Source organism: Typopeltis vanoorti, chromosome 2, assembly GCF_054136105.1.
Source record: "Typopeltis vanoorti isolate ZY-2024b chromosome 2, IOZ_Tvanoo_1.0, whole genome shotgun sequence".
NCBI classification, from domain to species: domain Eukaryota; kingdom Metazoa; phylum Arthropoda; class Arachnida; order Uropygi; family Thelyphonidae; genus Typopeltis; species Typopeltis vanoorti.
In genome coordinates, this window is record NC_143550.1 from 127262333 (window position 1) to 127285204 (window position 22872).

At 37.2% G+C, this 22872-nt stretch overlaps 1 protein-coding gene across 6 annotated transcripts in view; it reads right to left on the bottom strand.

Moving 5' to 3' along the window:
* Positions 1-22872, bottom strand: part of LOC150109418 (basement membrane-specific heparan sulfate proteoglycan core protein-like) — a 1783738-nt gene that overhangs the window by 1577290 nt on the left and 183576 nt on the right. For all 6 annotated transcript variants that reach the window (XM_090413063.1, XM_090413041.1, XM_090413033.1 and 3 more), the window contains exon 4: positions 12361-12530. In XM_090413063.1, coding sequence (XP_090269189.1) covers positions 12361-12530 — 170 coding nt within the window. The remainder of the gene's footprint in view (positions 1-12360; positions 12531-22872) is intronic.

Genomic DNA, 22872 nt, shown 5'->3' on the forward strand with positions numbered 1-22872 from the left:
TGTAGATTTTCATTCTTCTTTTGGTAACAGACCATAATCTCATTCAAGTTTTCTTTATTATGGAATGTCCACTTAGCCATTCTCCGTGTCATGTCTTTGGCATTATGTTACTAAATGGTAAACAGATGGTTACACCTATTTTCCATGGTTTGATTACTATTTTGCATTCTTCTGACCCAAACACCTGCTCTGACTAAATAGCAAAAAAAATTAACTAGGATAAAGACTAATTCCCCATTCCACCTAAAATCCTTTACCAGTATTATTAGGGCAACTCCAGGAAGTCGACAGACTCATCAAGGGAGGCTCTAATATCATGTCAAGAACAACTATTCAACATTCGCACAGTATCTATCATACCTCGCCTTGAACTCATTCACAGTCATGGCACTCACAATAGACTCTGGCAGCTTATTCCACTCATTCAGCACTCTCCAAGTAAAAAACCTAGCTCTAACACCCTTGCTAACCACATTCTTGCACAGCTTTCATGTATGGCCCCTAATCCTCTCACCACCGCCAGTCCTATTCTCAAAAATATCTTCTGAATTAATCTTATGGAAACCCTTCAGTAATTTGAATGTCTCAATCATATCACCCCTTTCCTGCCTATCAACCAGTTTCTGAAACCCACAAATCTTCAACGTGTTCTCATAAGGTTCATTCCATAGACCTGCTATCATCTTAATCACTTGTCTCTGGATCCTCTCCACCTCTTCCCCATCAAGAAGAAACCCTGGCACCCATATCTGGACATAGCAGTCTAGAATCACTGTAAACCCATTATCCTTATCCAGTTCAGCCGTCACTGTGTTATAAAACATGAGCAAGTTACTGAGGCATGATCTACCCTTCACAAAACCATGTTGTGCCCCATACAGTATCCCATTTTCATCTATCCAATCCTGTATTTTTCTCTTGACTAATTTCTCCAAGACCCTGACAACGATTCCTGATATGCTAATTGGTCGGTAATTTACAACAGCAGCCTTGGAACCTCCTTTATGCAGGAGAACTATTTTCCCCTCTTTCCACCCCCCTTGGGACTAATCCCGATCTGAGACTAATTAAATAAAATGGTCAAGGGCACTGACAATTCTTTAGCCGTTTTACGTACGACACAAGCTGGTATACCATCCAATCCCACAGATGTATTGACATTCAGGTTTTGTAACAGACTATTCACCTCTACATCATTCACCACAATTCCCATATAATCTATTAGTTCATTCATTCCTGCAATGTCACCACCTGGATGATATACTCTTGCAAAGGGCTCGCTCAGCAATTCAACTATATCAACTGATTCGGTTACCTCCCTACCATCAGCACTTTAAATCATTCTGCCACATACATTTTTTCTTTTACTTGCAACATATCGAAAAAACTGTTTGGAATTCTCTTTAGCCTGCATGGCTAATGTTCTTTCATAATTCGTTTTTGCTTTTCTTACCACACTCGTTACCCTTCTGGCCTGCACTTTATACCGTTCATGTGCCTGCTGGTCACCTTTCTCCTTAAATTCCCTCCATAGTTGTTTCTTTTTTTTGCAGCTCAAGCTTAATGGTGTTATTCATCCATTTAACCCCAACTTGATTTATTATTCAGACTCTAGGTATACAGTCAGCCATTGCCTCATGCAAACACTTCTTAACTGCCTTCCATGCACTCTCAGCATCTAGCCCTTGCAGTTTTACATGCCATGGCACTGAACAAATTAGACTCCTAAGCTTGTCATACTTACCAGCCCACATGTACCCTGTCTTAATTGTAAATTCCACACCTTTAGCCATCTCCCAAGTCAAGACCCTATGATCACTCTCACCAATTGGTGGCAACGTGGTCATATTTGTTAAAGCCAAATTCTCAGATGCAATTACTAAGTCAAGCACTCTGACCCCTAGTATTTTCCATTATATGCTGTCGCGAATAGCTATCTCTTAATAACCACATAAAATCCAATTCCTTCCTCCCATGTGTCCTCTCTTTCCAATCAGTGTTACTAGTTGTAATCTCCTATAATAATTACCCTCCTTCCACTGATTTCTTCTATTTGCTTATGCATACCATCTCCACCATCTATTCCATCACCTGGTCTATAGCAGCACCCAACTGTATATTTTGTTCGGCTAGTTTCAATCTCACACCAAACAGCCTCAAATGTGCTCTTTTCTCTATCCTGCAGTTCCACTTCTATTCTCCTTGGCTGTAGCTCATCAGCTATCATCAATAACCCCCCCCCCCATGCTTATCCAAGCCTGGTTTTTTTTTTTTTTTTTTTTTTTTTTTTTTAAAGGTGTGCACTACAGTAAGAAAAAAAAAATTCATTATCACAACACAAGCTAAAGCTTTGCATGCAGTCTACATTGCAGCTTCCAACAGCCATAATAAATCAAAAATCCAAACTGACTTTGAGATGGCCAAAGGGCCACCAATCCTTCTGGTTCTCATTCTTACTCATCCCATCATGACATTCCAGTTCCTGCACATGTGACCACAGCAATAACTTCTTGCACTACCAGGAAGAGCTCATCCATGCCTCCTATAACCTTTAATTAGAAATCAAAGTTCCTGAAATCTGGTGGTTCCAAAATTAATACCTACTCTATCATCTCTTCAATCTATCCCAGGGGTCAGCGAACCGGGGTAAATTACCCCAAGTGGAGTAAAAATGAAATTCTTGGGGGTAATGAGGACTCAATAGACATAAAATTATATAAAAAGCACGTTCCTTGTTATGAGAAATTTTTCTTCTGGCAACACTGCATCTGGCCAATGTAATATACGTGCTTAGGAGACGTCACGGCATGTTGAACTCCAAACAATTTGGTTGCTAAGGTGTTGTCAATTGGCTAAACAGATTATTTGTCAGTTGTCTATTACCCTTAACCTTATTTTTTGACACGTGTTTTTGCTTTGTTTAAGTCGATTTAAGTAGTTATTTAATTTAATTTCAATAGTTCCATTTTAAGTGTAAGATTTTCATTTATTTCATATATTTTAGTTTTATGTTAGTTCAATAATTTGATTAATATATTTTCTCCTTGCTCGATTAATTTTCGATCGCAATAAAATAATTAAATACTGCCTTCATCTTGAGGGCATGTCTCAGTGCCATGTTTACCAATGAAATTATTGTAATTTAAATGAACTTTAAAAAACTTAAATTCAATCACTGTCTTTTTTATCCTTCAGATGACATCAACTAGGAAAAGAATATACCAGAAAGAGTTCTTCAATTATGGGATTACACAAATAGAAGACAAAGGAATAATGAAATCACAGTGTGTTGTCTGTTTGAAAGTACTGACTGCAGAATCTTTCAAAGAGAGTCAATTGAAGAAACTCTTGGATAATTTGCACCCACATCTGTCTTCCAAACCAGTCGAATATTTTGTAAATTTGGAAATGTCTGTCAAAAGACAAAGACTGGACAGCAACTTGAGAGGTACATTCGATCAACATTCAGCATCAAAGGCTAGCTTTGAAGTGGCCTGGTTGATTGCCCGAAACAAACCATATACTATTGGTGAGGAATTGTTTAAACCAGCAGCTTTGAAAATGGCAGAGATTATGTGTGGTCAGAAAGAAGCCATGAAACTAAATTCAGTGCCCTTGTCTGCAAAAGTTGTGAAAGACAGAATTTCTATTTTAGCAGAAAATGTGAGAGAACAAGTTATTTCTTCAATAAAAGAGAGCAAATGCTTTGCTATTCAGCTTGATGAGACTACAGATGTCAGTAGTAATTCGTAGCTGATGGTGTATGTTCACTACAAAGGTTTACATGCAATTGAAGAGGAATTGTTTTGTTCTCCCCTCGAGTTGCGATCTTATGGAATTGATGTCTTCAATAAAGTTAATGAATACTTTAATAACGCTAATTTAAAGTGGGAAAACTACATTGCTGTGTCTGTTGATGGAGCTCCAGCTATGTTGGGTCATGTAAGTGGTTTTTTTAGCTTTGGCGAGAGAGAATAACCCTAAAATTGAAGTTAACCACTGTATGATCCATCGCCAGGCACTGCTTGTGAAACATTTGGAACCTGCACTGGAAGCAGTCATGCATGATGTTATCCAGGTTGTCAAAGGACATGCACTAAACACACGACTATTTCATGAATTATGTAAAGATGGTGAGGCTGAATATACAAACCTACTTTATCATACGGAAGTGAGGTGGCTCTCACGTGGAAATGTTCTGAACCGAGTGTGGGGCTCGCATGTTCTCACAAATAAGTTTACAAACTCCTTGTGGGTTGCACATCTCGCATATATAGCTGATATTTTTTGAGTATGTGAATGCATTGAACAAAGAATTGCAAGGAAAAAACATCAATATAATTTCAGCAAGAGAAAAGATTTCAGGGGTGCTTAAGGGTCAAAGCTGTATAACTGAGAGACCTCCACATAGCCTTTAAAGGAATGCAGAGAAACGACCAGGGCTTCTGACCTAATGTCCAATCCTCACCTTCTCGTGCTGCACCCTGTTGGGTATCTACTTGGATACTGAACGAACGAGGATGGGCTGGCAATTTGGGATTTAGCCGACCAAATTGTATTCTTGTTGGTTAAACCAAAATAAAAAATGATGGTACAACATGACAGAATTTCATGCTGGCTGGGACGTCGCCCGGTTATACAAGGCCCCTGTTGTTTTCGCCAGGGAACCAGGGCGAACATCGAAAAGTCAGCTACTGGAACAAATCTGAAAACACTCCAACTCAACATCACCAGAGTTAAAGATCAGTACTATCAACGTAAGAAGCCTGAATGGCAAAGAAATAGAGCTAGCTGAGGAATTAGATAAGTACCAGATCGACATAATAGGGGTGACTGAAACAAAAAAGACCAAAACTGGTGAGATCTTTCTGAGCAATAAATACAAAATGTTATATTCAGGCAATGACTATCAAGGAAAAGGAGTAGCCATAGTATTCAACACAAAATACGAGGCTAATCTTCTTGAATGGCAATCAGTCTCAAATAGAGTAATGTGGGCAAATATGAGAATGGGGAACTGGACAATGAGACTTATTTGTGCCTATGGTCCCACAGAAGGTTCTACTAAGGTAGAAGTGGAGGAATTTTTTGAGGCTTTAGAAAAAGCAACTGACACGATGAAAAAGGAAAAGTTGGTCCTTGTTGGGGATCTAAATAGCAGAGTAGGAAATGATTGTCAGACATACAAAAATATTTTGGGAAAATTTGGAGAAAAGAGCAAAGCTAATAATAATGGCAAATATCTGTTGGATTTCTGCTCAGGACATGGACTGGTTATTATTAACACCATGTTCCAAAATACAAATGTGCACAAATTCACATGGAGAGAACAGGCAAGGAATAAGAAAAGTCTCATTGACTACGTTATTGTTGATAGTGATGTTTTCTCCCTTGTGCAGGACACTAGAGTGTACAGAGGATTTGAAATTGGAAGTGATCACTATTTAGTCTTGAGCAGGATAAAATTGAATTTCATGTTGAAAAGAATAACATGTAAGAAAGTTTTAAAGCAAATAAAAGTTGAGCAGCTCTCAGATGTGAACTGTAGACTAAAATATACAAAGATTATTGAAGAAAAAATGGAAGAGTTTGAGAACAGCAACCAAACCTTGGAGATTCAGCCAGAGAGGCATGTGGTGAGGTTGTCTGCAAGGATAAAAAAATCATAACTCCCTGGTGGACACAGGAAGTTAAAGAGACAGTGAAGGAAAAGAAGAAAGCATATCAAAAGTTCCTGTCAAATAAGTCAGCTTGTTCTCTTAGAGAATACAGAGACAAATGCAAGAATGCTAAACACTGTAAAACTAGCTAAACAAAAGTCATGGGAGGACTTTGGCAAGAATATAGAAAATAAATATCAAGAAGGTGGGAAAATATTCTGGAGGTTGTTGAAGAAGCTTAGGAATGGAGGAAAGAGTGCTGTAAAAGGAGTTAGAGATGATAAAGGTGACATGAAAACAGGAGAAAAAGATATCCTTGAAGTATGGAGTAATTACTTTGAAAAACCTAAATGAAACACTGACCAGGCATGCAGTCAGGAATACATATCCATACTTAAAGTAGAAAAAGCCATCAAAGGCTTGAAATGTGGAAAGGCAGCAGGAGTAGATGATATTCGACCAGAAATGCTGAAGTATGGTGGTATAAGAGTCTTACAGTGGCTGCACTGCATAGTTCAGAAAGCCTGGACAGAGGGACGAATTCCCAATGATTGGAGTAGAGCTCTCATAGTACCCATATATAAAAAGGGAAATAAAACTGAATGTGAGAATTACAGAGGTATTTCCCTACTGAGTGTTCCTGGCAAGAACTATGCAAGTATAATTGAGAAACGGTTTAGAAGAATTGTGGAAGAAAAGCTTGGTGAAGAACAAGCTGGATTCAGGCCAAATAGAGGCTGTCAGGATCAGATCTTCACTTTACAAATAGTTGAGAAAGCATGGGAATATAACAGATCTGTATTTAAGTTTTGTCAATTTGGAAAAGGTATATGACAAGGTGCCAAGAGAGAAGCTATTCAATACGCTACAGTTATATGGTGTCCATGGGGCATTATATCAAGCAATACTTAGTCTTTATTTGAGTTGTAAGTCAGCAGTTAGAATTGAAGTACAGGAAGATGGTTTAATGTTAAATCTGGTGTGAGACAAGGATGTACATTATCCCCTCTGTTATTCATTAACAATATGGATCACATTATGAAGGAAAGTGTATTAAACATGATATCAAAATTGGAGATGTTAATATCAGCTCTTTGCTTTATGCAGATGATGTTATACTTCTAAATAAATCCGTTACAAGTCTGCAAGATTCTCTGACTAATTTGAATAGCTGTTGTAATAGATATAGTATGAAAGTCAGCAATAAAAAGACAAAGACAATGAAAATAGGCAGAATCATTGAAAATGTCAACTGTGTTGTGAATGGAGAACCTGTGGAACAAGAAAAACATTTCAGCTACTTAGGCACGATTTTTAGTGAAGATGGTAAATTAAATATAGAAATAGACAACAGAATCAGCAAAGCTGGTATGGTAGGAAGTCAATTGAATTAATTCATATGGAATAAGAAAGAAATTAGTCGGAACACTAAATTAGCTGTATACAAGACAGTGTTCAAACCAGTTTTAACTTATGGATCTGAGAGCTGGGTCAGAAGTAAAACACTTGACCAAAGACTAGAGACCGCAGATATGAGAGTCCTGAGAAAGATTATAGGTGTGAACAGATGGCATCAATGGCAATATCATATTAAAAACGAGGATATTAGGAAAGAACTTGACATTGTCAACGTCCAGGAATGCGTTAGCAGAGCTAATCTCAGGTGGTTTGGTCACTTAAACAGAATGGGCGAAGAAAGATTAGCAAAACAAGTGTTCTCTGCCAGGTTGGCAGCAAAACGACCCAGAGGAAGACAAGATATAGGTGGATTGATACGGTACAAAGTGCCTTAGATGATAGAAATATAAGATCTGATAATGTTGGAGTCTTGACAAGTAACAGACTGATTTGGAGGAAAATTGTAGATAGGAAGTTAGCAATGATGTAAATTTTTTCATGTAGTACTATCATATCCTGTACACCACTTGAGGGTACACAGCAGGAATTTGATGATGAAAAGATTTCAGTGTTTGGATCAAAGCTTTTATATTGGAGACAGAATGCAGAACAAAACAAGATAGCTGCCTTTTCAAAGTTAGCTTTGTTTTTGGAAGATTGTGAAAATATTACTTTTGACAACATCAAGGATACAGTTATAAGGTATCTTACGAAACTCAAAGAGTGGTTCTCTGATTAATTTCCAGATCTTGATTCACATACTGTCAGTTGGGTTGTAGATCCCTTTAAATGTGAAATTGCTGATATACCAGAAGAGCCTCAAGGTTGGTAGAGGCACTTCTTGAACTTTGATCCAATAGTGAAGCATGTATTGAATTTGAAAACAAAGCAGATCTGTCATATTTTTGGATGTCAATAGCTGCAAAGGCTTTCATAATTGTACATGAGGAGGCAGTCAAAAAGTTGCTGCCTTTTGCAACAACCTACCTTTGCAAACAAGGATTTTCCACTCTAATGAACATGAAAACAAAGCAGAGAAATTGATTGGAACATGGAGACAGTATCCAAATTGCTCTGACATCAAAATGCCCCAATTTTGATGTTATTATATCAAAAATGAAACATCATTTCTCCAAAACCTGGAGTGAAAAGTTTTCACAGAAATCCTTTTGTTTCATAATGAGGATATTACTTTATTTTATCGCATTTATTTTATACTTTTTATATTTATAATTGTATTCTCCATATAAATAGATTCAATAAACCTTTTAAATTTAAATGATCTATGATTTTCTCTCTTTCAAATCAAGGGGGTAACTTTGGCATAAATAAATATATTTTGGGGTAATAGGTAAAAAAGTTCCGACCCCTGATCTATCCTGTTTGTCTGCATTCACCTATAGCTAGAAAGAAACATGTTCAGTATTGCAAAGCTATCAAATCAAAACCACCATTTAATTGCCTTCTTCAGCTTTCAAAAATTTATGGACATCATTAACAGTCAACTTCACCCTCTGGATGCCTACCAGCTAATTAGTAACAGAATTTTGGAGAAACTCATGTGGATGCTCTTGACAATTTCTGGGCATTTGATCAGGTCTAACATAAAGTCCTGCTCATCAAATTACTATCTTCCATCCTTAGCAACTGGATTGCCAACTTGTATTATCCCTTATCATGGCAGATAGATAGGGAATACTATCCCTTATCTACCTCTTCCCCAAGATGTAGTAATACCAAGTCTATTTCCATCCAATCTCTTCCTCCTACACAAATTAGTCTCACTGACCACATTTCCTATCCTTCTGAATAGAGATAAAAACAGCCTGTCTTATTCCCAATACATTTGGTAATACCCAGATCATCCAACAAAGATCAAATTTCTCTTTTGTGGCTAATATACATCTATAGCCTTTCCTGGCAAGAAATCCATTTTAGCCATAACCTCTTCAGCCTTCAAAAAATGTTCAGCTCCTCTGAGCTGTTTCTATCTGGAAAATTGCTGACAGTGCATAAATTCTGAATTTCTAACTTTGAACTACTGCTCACACATTTGAGCTGATGTACCAGGAACCTCTAAAAATGTTTTAATTCTATTTAGCAGAGAATAATCAATTGATAACTACCCTCTGCCCATAGATTCACTCTTCTTGCAGTTTCTCCCACATTGTTCTTCTCTAGGTCCATGTGTTAATGCTTAAGTGCTGGAAAGGATTAAAAATGGTAATTCTAATATTTTATCCCAATCAGACATCTTCAAGGAATACAATAAGAAACTTATAGAATATGCACAAAGCTAAATGAAACATGGCTGAAAGACTAAAATCTAACTGGGTGAGGCATCCTCAGTGGGCTCCTGTTGGAGGCCTTTGTTATAAACTGGGATCTTGAATGATTAATGTTTCCCATATTTTGAGAAGCTTTATACATCTGTATTTGTTCAGATGAGGTTGATTTCTGAGGACAGCTGCAGATTCTAAAAACAGTTCTTTTAAGCTTGCTATAATGGAGCATTATTTTATTTTTCAGCTGATTCTATTACTAGTATCTAGAGCATAGTCTGCAAGGCCCAACTGACCACTAAGGATTGCAGATATGTTCTATGTTGATGGTAGCTGATCTTACTGCCTGTTCAGAGTAGGCCAACTTACCTATATACACCAGGAACTATGAGGAGCCTTAATGGAATGGATAGGGGGGGGGGGCTAGTTTATACTTCAAGTGAGGGCTTGAAAGCTGTGCAGAAGCATTTCTTTAGAATTCTGGCTAATTTTTATTATGTTCCTTGGACATAAGGGATGCTGATAGCATTGCTAAAATCTTTCTGAAAAGAAGGTTATAGATTGGGAGGGGGGGATATTCTGTAGGAACTACAAAATCACAAAAAACTATTCTTCCTCCAATCTATAGTCTTCCTGCAGAAAGATATCACCATTCTCTGCATCCAAAACATGCAAATAGACAAAATCCTAAATAAATACAATCTCTGTACAACTTTCAAGCCCCACTTGAATCTAGGTACCATTATCCATTCCACTAAGGAAAACTCCTTCCACTCTCAGTTCCTGGTGTATAGTTGCCTGTTCCTGCAAGTTGGCCTACTACTATGGCAGACAGGAAGATCAGCTACCATCAGCACAAATCAAATACATCTACAACCATAACTATGGTCAATCAAGCCTTGCAGACCATACTCTAGTGACTACCAATAGAATCAACTGGAAAAAACAATCATACTCCATCATAGCAAGTTCAAAGGACTGTTTTTAGAATCTGCAGCTGCTCTCATAAATCAGCCTAATCTAAACAAATAGATACATTAAACTTACCAAAATATGGAAAACAATTTGAGATCTCAGACTAGTTGTCTGTGTTGCACTTAGTTTTATATTACCTGTGTTTGCATGTTGCAAGCTTCATACTGTACTCGAAGATGAGTGACAAATACTGGAAGAAATAAAGGGTTTAATCCTTTCCCAGTTGCTGTTTTATGCCATGAAGTCCCTAACATGAGCTCTTCTCTAGTTATTTTCATGGACAATGTTTTGCTAAAGTCACCCTAATTTCTCCTTCTAAGATTAAAAAGAAACATTGTCTAGCTTTAACTACCAAACCAACTTTTCTTTTTGATTCTGTCTTTACAATAGCCTCCCTCATAATGTCCTTCCCAACTATCCTCCAGCTAGTCAATCATCAGCAGATTCCTCTTTCCCATATTTCCCACGCTAACCACTTCCTAGCCAGAAGGCTGCAGGTTCAAATCCCACCATGGGCATGGATATTTGTGATTGTCCATGGAAACACTAGTGGTGGTGGTCGGCGATAGATGGCGGTGTAGTTGCAGTCAGTTAGTGGATTGTGAGTGGTGGAGACAGAGTTGTAGAGTAGATGCCCTCCCTCAATGAGTCTTTGGACTCCCTGGAGGTGACAAATAATAACATTCCATCAGAAGTCTAAATGCTTTCCATCAGTTCCTTATCCTTGCTATTGGTCTTAGTTTCAGCCAAATTCTTTTCACATTCCATTAAAGTATCTCCATGTAATTTTAGGACGATCAGGCTTTCTCTTTCCTTCTGGATTCCATTCCAGGCCTGCATGACAGATTTCTTCATGATCTTTCTTCAGTGTATGTCTAATCCATCTAAATTTTTGCTTTGATTTCAAGGTGGACTTTGCTGATTTGTTCTTTTCCAGGTTTTCATTAGTAATAATTTGTGGCCAACAAATTCAAAGTATGCTCTGTAGACATCAATTTACTAATGTATGTAGCTTTCTTTTATTTCCTTTGAAACAGCCACATTTCACACATCCATATAAAAACTGATTTAATAGATGCATTAAATATTTTTATATCTATGAATATTTTTCATTTTCCAAACTACTGCATTTAGCATATGCAGTCCTTGATTCTTGCTTTCTCTAAATTTCTACTTAAGCTCCTGCCGATGAACAGTACATAAGCTTTACAACCTTTTATGTGTAGAATTGATGTTAAAAACAGTTACTTAGAATTACTTGCTATAAAAAAAGCATCTAGGATGCTTCTGCTGGAGTTTCAGGCCATCTACTTGCAAGGAACAAAGCAATGTGCATGTAGGACTTTAGACAGTGCTAAATCTTTATTTTCCTATTTGTATGATCAAGTTGATTACTAATGCTTGTACTCAGTGATGCACCTAGAAGGGGGGGGGGGGGGAAGAAGACCTAGTACCTGCCAGAGAAAAAAGGAAAAAAAACACTAGAAAATTTCCAAAAATCTTTTCCTAATTAAAATTCATTTTTTTATTCATGTTGTGTCGTGTCTTCTATTTCTATACTAATGATTTAGCAGTCACATAAGGTGGGAATACCCTATAGTTCTCAGGAATCATGGCCAATGTGAACACAAGGCAAACGAAGTAGTGCTCAGGTGGACATAGCGCTACGTCCTATGCCCAAACCGGGCCAGAAGAGATCACAGGTATCATGTATTGGCAGTAATTGCAGATGCTCAGTCATAGGTCGTATGCAATGACTAGTGTGTATTCTCAAATCATCTACTCAACTCTCCCCAATTCCCCAAAGATTAAATCCTGAGTGTGCCACTGCTCATACTTGATTCAAAATTGTACTGAACATTTCATTAAATATTTGGTATAAGCCCAAGACCTTTTGTAAAGTATAAGATCAGTAATGAGATATTATACAAGTCCTTTCTTAGAATCTAGTATATTAGAAATAAATGTTCATTAAACATTTTAATTTATAAAAAAATTTTTTTTAAAATAATTTTTAGAGTATTAGAACAAATATTCTAACTAACCTCCAAAAAATCTGAATGTGAAATCTTCAGGAGAAACCCTGAATCTTCCAACAAATCCTCTACTAATTGCACTTTTTATAACATTCTGGATACCTTGTTGGTCACTATAACCTAAAGAACCAACATCAAATGTGACTAGAATAGCTTCCTGCCTTTCATGATGAACTGGGCTAAATAAAAAATAAAGGTAGGTGCAAAGAAAAGGTAAATATAGTAACAATGTCATTTAAAAAATAAATGAATTTATCACATAAAACTAAAAAAAGATAATATACAACACTCATTTTAAGTAACAAAATGAGAATTCCAAATTTTGCAAGTTTTGCTTCATTTAAGTAAGTTAACCAATTATGGAATTAAAGCATCCTTTGAAAGCTAAGGATATTTTATTCCTTCATAAGTTAGATAATTATGCTAAGTTGCAAAACTACTTTAAAAATGCCACTGCATTTTTTAAACAATCAACTTAATATAGCATTGCTCCTAGTGCACACATCCTGTTACTGGTGTCTATTTGAAATTAATAGAAGATGCACTGATGAATATTGATGGAATAAGTTACACATACATAAAAGATTGTCATTAGATCTTACTTTAAAGGGTATTTTAAAGCAGGATTAAAACTCCATTGAATGTATATTTTATTTAAAATAATCCTAAATGCATTTTAAGATCATTAAAATGTTAATATAAGTAATGCAATCATAAGTTATCTTGAGTGAGGTGAATATCTTCAGTTCCACTCAAGATATTCACCTCACTGCCAACTTGCAACAACTAAGTTGCACAATTTCCAAGACATTGTTCAGATTTTAAAACACTATCATTTCTAGAAAAAGGAGTGCAATGTAGGTGGATGGGGGGGATCAGAGCATTCTCCTGCAATGAGGTGTCATGTAACTGATATATGGTGTTAATACTAAGTTTTTAATATCCTAAAGAAATAAATGTGACATATGGAATATTAGAAGCTTTAAAAAGCTATTTTAAAAGTAAAGTTCAAAAGGTATTCACATTGAAAATTATGAAAACTCTAGAAAGTCTAGAGGGTTTTTTTTTATAGTTGGTTTTTTTGGGAGGGGGAGATATAAAAAGGAATTTTACTGAACACAGAAGGTATTATAGAATATAAAGTTTTTTTTTTTGGGGGGGGGGGGGGTGAACAAGAGGCAATTCTTGCAAGTTGTATAAAAGGTGTGGTAAAGAAGTGACTGTCAATCATAAGACCAACTTTTTTTTTTTTTAAACTTAGATGGCACCTAATTAGGTTGTTGCTGCTGTGTAACTATTTAATAACTGTTACACCAGATTGCAGTTGTCTCGGCTACTGTAACAAACTTTGTATGCTCTGAAGATGCTGGATAATACCAGCGAAATATTAGCATTTAAGTTAGTTATTTTCTTATCAATCCATGTTCGCATCTATACAGTTAAAATCCAATCAACGTGTAACGAACACAAGCCTTTCCACACAATTATGCAAAGAACTTGCTTCTCAGTCCCCGCTGACACCCTCTTTATATAGCTTCCAGGGATAGCCTCTGGTTCTATCTTTGTTTCCCTCTACAGACTATGAAAAATCTCCACATTAATCTGGTAGCAACCCCTTAACCTATATGTCTCAATCATATCCCACATTCCATAAACCTAACACCAACTTAGTAACTTTCTCTGGACTCTCTCTCCAATATATCCTCATCCTCTTGAAAACCAAGTTACCAAATCAGCAGAGTAGTCTATATGCAGCTTGATGACAGCCTTATACAAGAGAACCATAATCTCTTTGCTTCTGCATGTCAATGTCCTCATTATTGCCATAATCTATTGTGATGTCCTTACAATTTTAGCATTGTGACCACTAAACTTCAAATCAGTGTCCACTATCACTCCCATAATTTGCATCTCTTCCAGCCCCTTAAATTTGCCCATTAATTATATGCTCTACATTCCAACCTTGCCTACCAAATTTCAAGACCTTGCACTTTGCAACTGCATGTTCCACTCACTTGCCCACTCAGTCTATTGAGATGCTCCTGCAAAGAAACATCTGATATGCTTCTCATAGTTCTTCCCAACTTTGTATCATCGAACAGCTGCATATCTTTCTGATTTCAATTTCACTAACATACATACAAGTTAAACAATAATGCAGATTCCTATGGCACTACCAGTGACTTTTCTCTTGTTATCAAATCCAACAAGACCTATCTGACAGCCAATTACCTATCCAACTTACTAGTCTATTATCCAATTCCATTTGTTTCAATTTAGCTAACAGCTCATCAGTTTGTCAAAGACCTTTGAAAAATCAAAGTTGGAAGTTTTTCACACTTGGATTAAACTAAGAATATAATTTCTTGGCATCTTTAATTTTAAAATTATGATTGCACCCTCCATGAAGTTTGCAAACTAATTGCAGGAGGTTCATTCAACTGACAAAATATTTATCATACCAGATCTTAAAATCCTTAACACTCCTTGCATCAACATATTCTGGTAATGCATTCCATTCACTGACAATTTCCCAGTAAAATTATCCATGTAAAAAATCTACTGCTCACACCCCTCTTCACCTCTTATAACTTCCAGGGATGGACCCTGGTTCTTCCCCTCTTACCTATTACTCATACAGTGACACAATCACTTCCTTATCCTTACACGTTAGATTATTTCTTATCATAGCAGCACTAAGACGTGCATCTTTGCAACATGCCCTCTAAACTTCAGTCTACTGTCAGCCATCACTCTGAAATCTCATCCACTTCCTGCAGTATGACACAGTCAATATAGTACACAGCCTTATATTTTGCATTCCAAAATTCAACACCTTACAATTATTAATATTAAAACTACAACTCCATTCCTCTGTTCAAGTCCAAAGTCTATTCAAATCTTCCTGAAGGGAATTAACCTTAGCAGTGCTACTTGTAATTCTCCTTAACTTTGCATAATCAGCAAAAAAACTGCAGATCCCCAGTCAGCCCACATTATATATCATTTACAAACAAGTTAAACAGTAAAAGCCCAAGAACAGAACCCTGGAGGCACACCACTGGCTATCCTCCGAGACTGCTCCATCATACACAACTTGGTATCAATCAGATAGTATATATTGGATAGATGGATCAGAGATTGGCTATCTATTCCCATCCTCTATAGCTTGTACACCAACTTATGTGGTATATCAAAATATACCACTATATGCACCTCACTTATCCAGTGAATCTGTTGCCTTGTAATACAAAAGCAGACTTAAAGCATGACCTTCCCTAACAAACTCACACTAACCATCAGTGAGCAATGCCATTATCAACTCAATTCCAAATCTTAGTCTCCTCACCAACCTTTAACACTAGATACAGATTACCCTATAATTTGTAGGATTAGTCTTATTCCACCCCTTTCTAAAGTAGAACAATTTTTCCCCACTTTCAACTCCTTTAAGAGTTGCCCTATTGCAAGTTCCATGTTAAACAGGCATGCCACTAATGCCCCAGTGCAAGGGTTCTCAACTTTTTCCAGTGGCATACCACTATATTTAACACGTTCGCTGCCAACTACGAGTATACTCGTAGTAGGTGAACCTGCTTCACAAGCCAGCTACGAGTATACTCGTAGGACGCTTACTTCCGGGAACGAGATTATTGTAGTGACCTTGAAGAAGCCAAAATGCTTGGCTTGTGGGGCTAGCATCAAAACTGTGTATTCTGATAGACCGTATATGCTCCGTACAAGCCAACTACGAGTATACTCGTAGGACGTTTACCTCCGGTAACGAGATTATCGTACTGACCTTGAAGAAGGAAAACTGCTCGGCGTAGGGGAACAGACCATGCCAAAGTAGCGTGGCAGCGAACGTGTTAATTCAAGATATTAGACATACTAGTAAGCAAATCTGTTTTCGTACCACCCGGCAGTGGCTCGCGTACCATAGGTTGAGAATCCCTGCCCTAGAGCATTCCTTCAAGACAAAGAAAGTGATATGTTGTCAAGTCCTGCTGCTTTATTAACATCAAGTGTACTTAATTCCTCACCAGTCCCTCCTCCTGGACCATCATTCATATCTTAGCTTCAAGTCATCTTTTTGAGGATGAAACTGCTAAATTGCTCACTGAATATTTCAACTATATCCTCTGCAACAGTTACCAATGTACAATTGTCAGCAACAAACATCCACTGTTGTTCTTTTACTTGCCACATATCAAGAACTCACTAGGGTTTTTTCTTGGATAGGTTGGCTAATTTTTGCTCATACTGCACTTTGTCATCTTCACCAATCAAGTTACCATCGTGGCCCTCTTTATACTCTTCATGCAACTGATTATCAATATTAATTTTGTGTTGCTTCTACAGTGTCTCCATTTTTCCAGATTTCATGCTTAATCTCTTCATCCAGCCATCCATTTTACTTCTACCTTATTTAGACTGTTTACCTTTAGAAGATAGACATTGCTGCAGTTAAATAGCTCTTGATTAATTCCCAAGCAGCATCTGTCTCTTTTCCACTCAACTCAACTCCTTTTTCCATGTTATAGCATGCAGTTGTAGAAGCTTTTTCTAATCACCAGCCTTGTAGTTCCACACACCTTAACAGAAGTTCTTATATGACTGGCTCCAATCCAGTTCACTTTATGGTCACTCAACCAAATGGAGAAAGATTAGACACTCCCATTCACAATTACATCCTCTGATAATCAGACCTAAGAGTCAACTCTCGTGTGCTCTTACATATTGTTATTCCTTAAGAACTCAAGAAACTCATTCTCCTTATTTCCTGATGCTCTTCATTCCAATGAATACTGCAATAATTAAAATCACCCATAGAGATCATTCTTCACTCACTAAGCTAATATGGTTATACATTTGTTCCACATTCCCTGCCTATAGCAGCACCCAACTGAAATCTCATTCCATCAATCTCCACCTCACACTATATTGCTTCTAAACCACTGTCACTATTTTCTCTTGTATCTCAACCTTGTTAAAAAATAGTGTGGACATAATTTCCCCAACTCTTATCAGCAGCATTTCTCTTTCTCACAAAAAAAAAACATCCTGATGGTAATAGAAATGGAAGGGTATCATTTTCATCCAACCATGTTTCGCTTATTCCAACCATCTGTGGGAAAAACAATTAACACAATTATCTCCTTATTTCTCATATTCTTGGCACTCTTAAACAAGCATAGCAATTAATATCTTGGTTTATAACCAGTCCTACCCATGTCATCCCTCATCTTCTATCTGCTACCCCTCTGTACCCTCTCCCCTTCAAGCTGCTTCCCATCCTCATACATCCATTCTCCTTACACTATCTCCCCGATTTCCATGGTCGACCCAGTTTCCCCAATCAACTTTCCTGTTCTCATATTTCTCACTACTCATCTCTTCGCAATCACTTCAGTCTCATCTGGACTACTCTCCTGCTCATTTACATCATCCAACTACTGCTGATACCCTGTTTGCATCACTTGTTATATACTTCCAGAAGTAGCCTTTCTAGATGACTCACTCCCAAACCATTCAAATGGGATGTCTATCACTTTTATACAGTTCCATTCATCCCACAATTCTTTCTCTTCATCCATTTCTGTTAGCATACCATTCATGATCTTTGCTCTCTACCTCAACTCACCATTGTCATAACTGAGCAACACAAACTACTCTCACTCAGTAATCTCCTGATATCCATTTTTCACCTTCTTCCTATGCACAACCAAATAATTTGTTCCAACCACAACCACTAAATCTGTTGCTCACTTCCCATAGAGCAAGCATTAATCACTCTGTTCATCCTCTCTCTCCTGGAAAACAAACCTTGTGCATCCTCTCATCCATTATACATTTTATAATAGAATCTCCATACAATACTACTTTAATTATTTTCTGCTTTTTCTTCACTATATATTGTTTTGCATTCTAGTATCCTTTTGCATCTACCATATGTCTAATTCATTTTGCATGCTCATCTTAATCAATTCTTGCATTCCAACAATCCTAGTTTTGCACCATTGCTCAGGCTTTCTTACATTCCCAGCCATGCCTATCCTTGTTCCATCAGTCAGACTCACTTCTGTTTCTGCAATACCCTCAACTTTTGCTTTTCAGTCAGGGCTAATAAGTAAATGGTAAAATTGAGCAATAACTGGTCAGAACAATGCCAGAATGCATCAGGTCAAGTAATTGCCATTTTTGCATAGTATGTTTTGTACAATAGCTTTATAGTAAAAAGAAACCAAAAGATGACAATTTTGTCAAAAAAAAAACACCAGGGCAAATCGTACCCGGCTATAAAATAAAACGGGATTTACCATCTCCCACTCAATTAACAAATTCGCCGGTAAAATAGCCTTTCGGCTTATCTTTGGAAACAATTTATATCTTCCTTTCACAGGTTTACTAATGCAGTGAAGTAATTCGACTTATATACTGAAACCTGTGGAGCATCCATAACATTATATATGAAGGTAAATAACTTATTTAAATATTTTGTCTTATGTATCATAAGACATCAGCACAACTAATAAACTATAACAGAAATTGACTTCAAAAAAAAAAACAATAGTGAACATGCTTAAATTGGATTCCCTCTATGTATACAGTCGCATGTTCATGGATTAAAAACTTCTGGCCTGAAATTAAAATTATTTAAAATATAGCAGATAAATTATTGAATACAATTTCTCAAACCTTTTCCACAACATTCTTACATAACCTCAGGTGTCATCATGTTTTCCTTTGTCTTCTACTCTATATAATCCTATCTAGATTATATCTGATAAAATCCTCTCACATTACCTCTTTTCCTCCTATCTACCAAACTGCAATACATTTCTTTAGCCTCTCTCTCCACAGCCAGCATTCCATATCATGTGACATCATATCCTTCCATCTCTATTCCTATCAGGAATAGAGATGGAAGGATATGATATGTTTCATGAGGATAGAAGGGGTAAAAAAGGGAGAGGGAGTGCTATTGATGATAGAGAAAGTTATATCCATACAAAGTAGAAATGCAAGAGGGAAATAGTGCCAGTGGTTTTTGAGGCAGTATGGTGAGAGATAGAGGTAAATGGAATGAAATACATGGCTAGATGTTGTTATAGATCAGCAAATATGGATAGTAGTGACTATGAAATGTATAATCAAATTAGCCAAGCAAATAAGAAAAGAGTGATCATTATGCGCGTGGATAGGCTTATGTGTTCGTCAGACATGTTATGATAGGTTTCGCGGTATAAAAGAACACAGATGGTTAAGAAAATAACCATTTATTAACTTAAAGGCTAATATTTCACTGGTCTTATATCCAGCATCTTCAGAGCACACAACACAAAGTTTGTTACAAGGGCAAGACAACCACAATCCGGTGTAACAGTGGGGACAGTATAAGTGATTGCAGCGTGCAACACAAGACTAAAGTCCTAATATGGCACCATCTAGGTTATATAAAAAAAAAAAAATTCAAAGTTTTGAAATAGTAGTCCAAATGATAAAAAATAAATAAAAAAGTAATATATATTAATTTGGTCTTAGGATGACTGTCTCCCAAATCTTTGGTAGATTTATACAGCCATACTTGTTTAGGTTTGGGGTATGTTTCAAGGCTTCTGTTGATTCCAGGAACAAACCTCTGACTTGTAGAAGCTTCTGTGCATTACTTTTGTTTCTTTCCAATTGATCCTGTGTGTGTGCAGGGGTATCCAGAGCATGGTCTGCCAGACCCGACTTACCATAGCGAAAGTGTCAGATATTTGTTGTGTTCACTGAGGCGGATGTCCACATTTCTTCCTGTCTGTCCGTAGTAGGCTTGATGGCAAGAACAGGGCACTTCATAGACACCAGGATGTGATAAAGGAGTGCATTTGTCCTTGGGTGAACAGATGAGAGTTGCTAGTTTTATATAAGGTTTAAATACTGTGCATAATTGGTGTTTGTTAAGCACCCTACATATCTTTTCAGATGTGCCTTTAATGTATGGGATGGTGATTGTTTTGTTGTAGTCTTCTGTGGCAGATAGAGGGGATTTATGGGTAGCATTTAGTATGTTATCTATTTTACGGGGATTATAACCATTGTTCAAGAAGGTTTGACATAGGTGAGAAAGTTCAGCCGTGAGAGCACTGTCATTGGAACAGATTGCTCTAGCTCTATGGGCTAGTGTTTTTAAGATACCATATTGTTGAGAAGGGTGATGGTGTGATTGTTTATGTAAGTATCTCCCTGTATGTGTGGGTTTTCTGTAAACAGAAAATGATAAGGAACCTTCTGGACGACATGTGATCAGTGTGTCCAAGAAAGGCAGGCAGTCATTGGCTTCTAGTTCCATTGTAAAGTGGATTTTTGGATGCTGGCTATTTAGGTGCACTAAAAATGTATTCAGTGTGTCTGGGCCATGTGGCCAAATGGCAAACACATCGTCAACATAGCGTAGCCAGAGGCTAGGTTTGAGAGTGGCTGTGTTGATGGCTAATTTTTCCAGATGTTCTATGTAGAAGTTGGCTAAGGGGAGAGAAAGAGGTGAACCCATAGCTGTCCCATCTAACTGTTTGTATATTTTCCCTTTCCATGTAAAATAACCTGCCTGTACTGTGAATTTAAATAGCTGGGATATATCTGGGGGAAATTGTGAATTTAGTAAGTTAAGTGTTTCAATCAGTGGTACATTAGTGAATAATGAGGTGATATCAAAACTCACCATTAGGTCTGAACTATTTAAGGTGTGGTTTTCTAAAATACTTTTTAGGTGGGTAGAATTTTTAACAAAAGAGGGAGAATTGTTTGTGTGAAATTTGGGGGAAATTCACAATTTCCCCCAGATATATCCCAGCTATTTAAATTCACAGTACAGGCAGGTTATTTTACATGGAAAGGGAAAATATACAAACAATTAGATGGGACAGCTATGGATTCACCTCTTTCTCTCCCCTTAGCCAACTTCTACATAGAACATCTGGAAAAATTAGCCATCAACACAGCCACTCTCAAACCTAGCCTCTGGCTACGCTATGTTGACGATGTGTTTGCCATTTGGCCACATGGCCCAGACACACTGAATACATTTTTAGTGCACCTAAATAGCCAGCATCCAAAAATCCACTTTACAATGGAACTAGAAGCCAATGACTGCCTGCCTTTCTTGGACACACTGATCACACGTTGTCCAGAAGGTTCCTTATCATTTTCTGTTTACAGAAAACCCACACATACAGGGAGATACTTACACAAACAATCACACCATCACCCTTTTCAACAATATGGTATCTTAAAAACACTAACCCATAGAGCTAGAGCAATCTGTTCCAATGACAGTGCTCTCACGGCTGAACTTTCTCACCTACGTCAAACCTTCTTGAACAATGGTTATAATCCCCGTAAAATAGATAACATACTAAATGCTACCCATAAATCCCCTCTATCTACCACAGAAAACTACAACAAAACAATCACCATCCCATACATTAAAGGCACATCTGAAAAGATATGTAGGGTGCTTAACAAACACCAATTACGCACAGTATTTAAACCTTATAAAACTAGCAACTCTCATCCGTTCACCCAAGGACAAATGCACTCCTTTATCACATCCTGGTGTCTATGAAGTGCCCTGTTCTTGCCATCAAACCTACTACGGACAGACAGGAAGAAATGTGGACATCCGCCTCAGTAAACACAAAAAATATATCCGACACTTTCGCTATGGTAAGTCGGGTCTGGCAGACCATGCTCTGGATACCCCTGCACACAGGATCAATTGGAAAGAAACAAAAGTAATGCACAGAAGCTTCTACAAGTCAGAGAGGTTGTTCCTGGAATCAACAGAAGCCTTGAAACATACCCCAAACCTAAACAAGTATGGCTGTATAAATCTACCAAAGATTTGGGAGACAGTCATCCTAAGACCAAATTAATATATATTACTTTTATTTATTTTTTATCGTTTGGACTACTATTTCAAAACTTTGAATTTTTTTTTTTTTTTTTTTTTTTTTTTTATATAACCTAGATGGCGCCATATTAGGACTTTAGTCTTGTGTTGCACGGTGCAATCACTTATACCGTCCCCACTGTTACACCGGATTGTGGTTGTCTTGCCTTTGTAACAAACTTTGTGTTGTGTGCTCTGAAGATGCTGGATATAAGACCAGCGAAATATTAGCCTTTAAGTTAATAGTTATTTTCTTAACCATCTGTGTTCTTTTATACCGTGAAACCTATCATAACAGTGATCATTATGGGCAATTTTAATTATCGCAATATAGACTGGAATGATGAGATAACAACTGGAAGTAAAGAAAATGAGCGAGTTTTTGAGGGATAACTACCTCAGACAGTATGTAACAGGGACACACGAGGATTGAAGGTCTTGGATTTGGTCATCTGAGAGGATGTCATAAATGAAGTGTCAAATCATCCATCAATTGGTGAAAGTGACCATGTAATGGTATAAAGATAGCTGTTGCAGAAGGTGTGGTGGAGATACTTAATGAGCAGTTCACAAAGGTCTTTCAA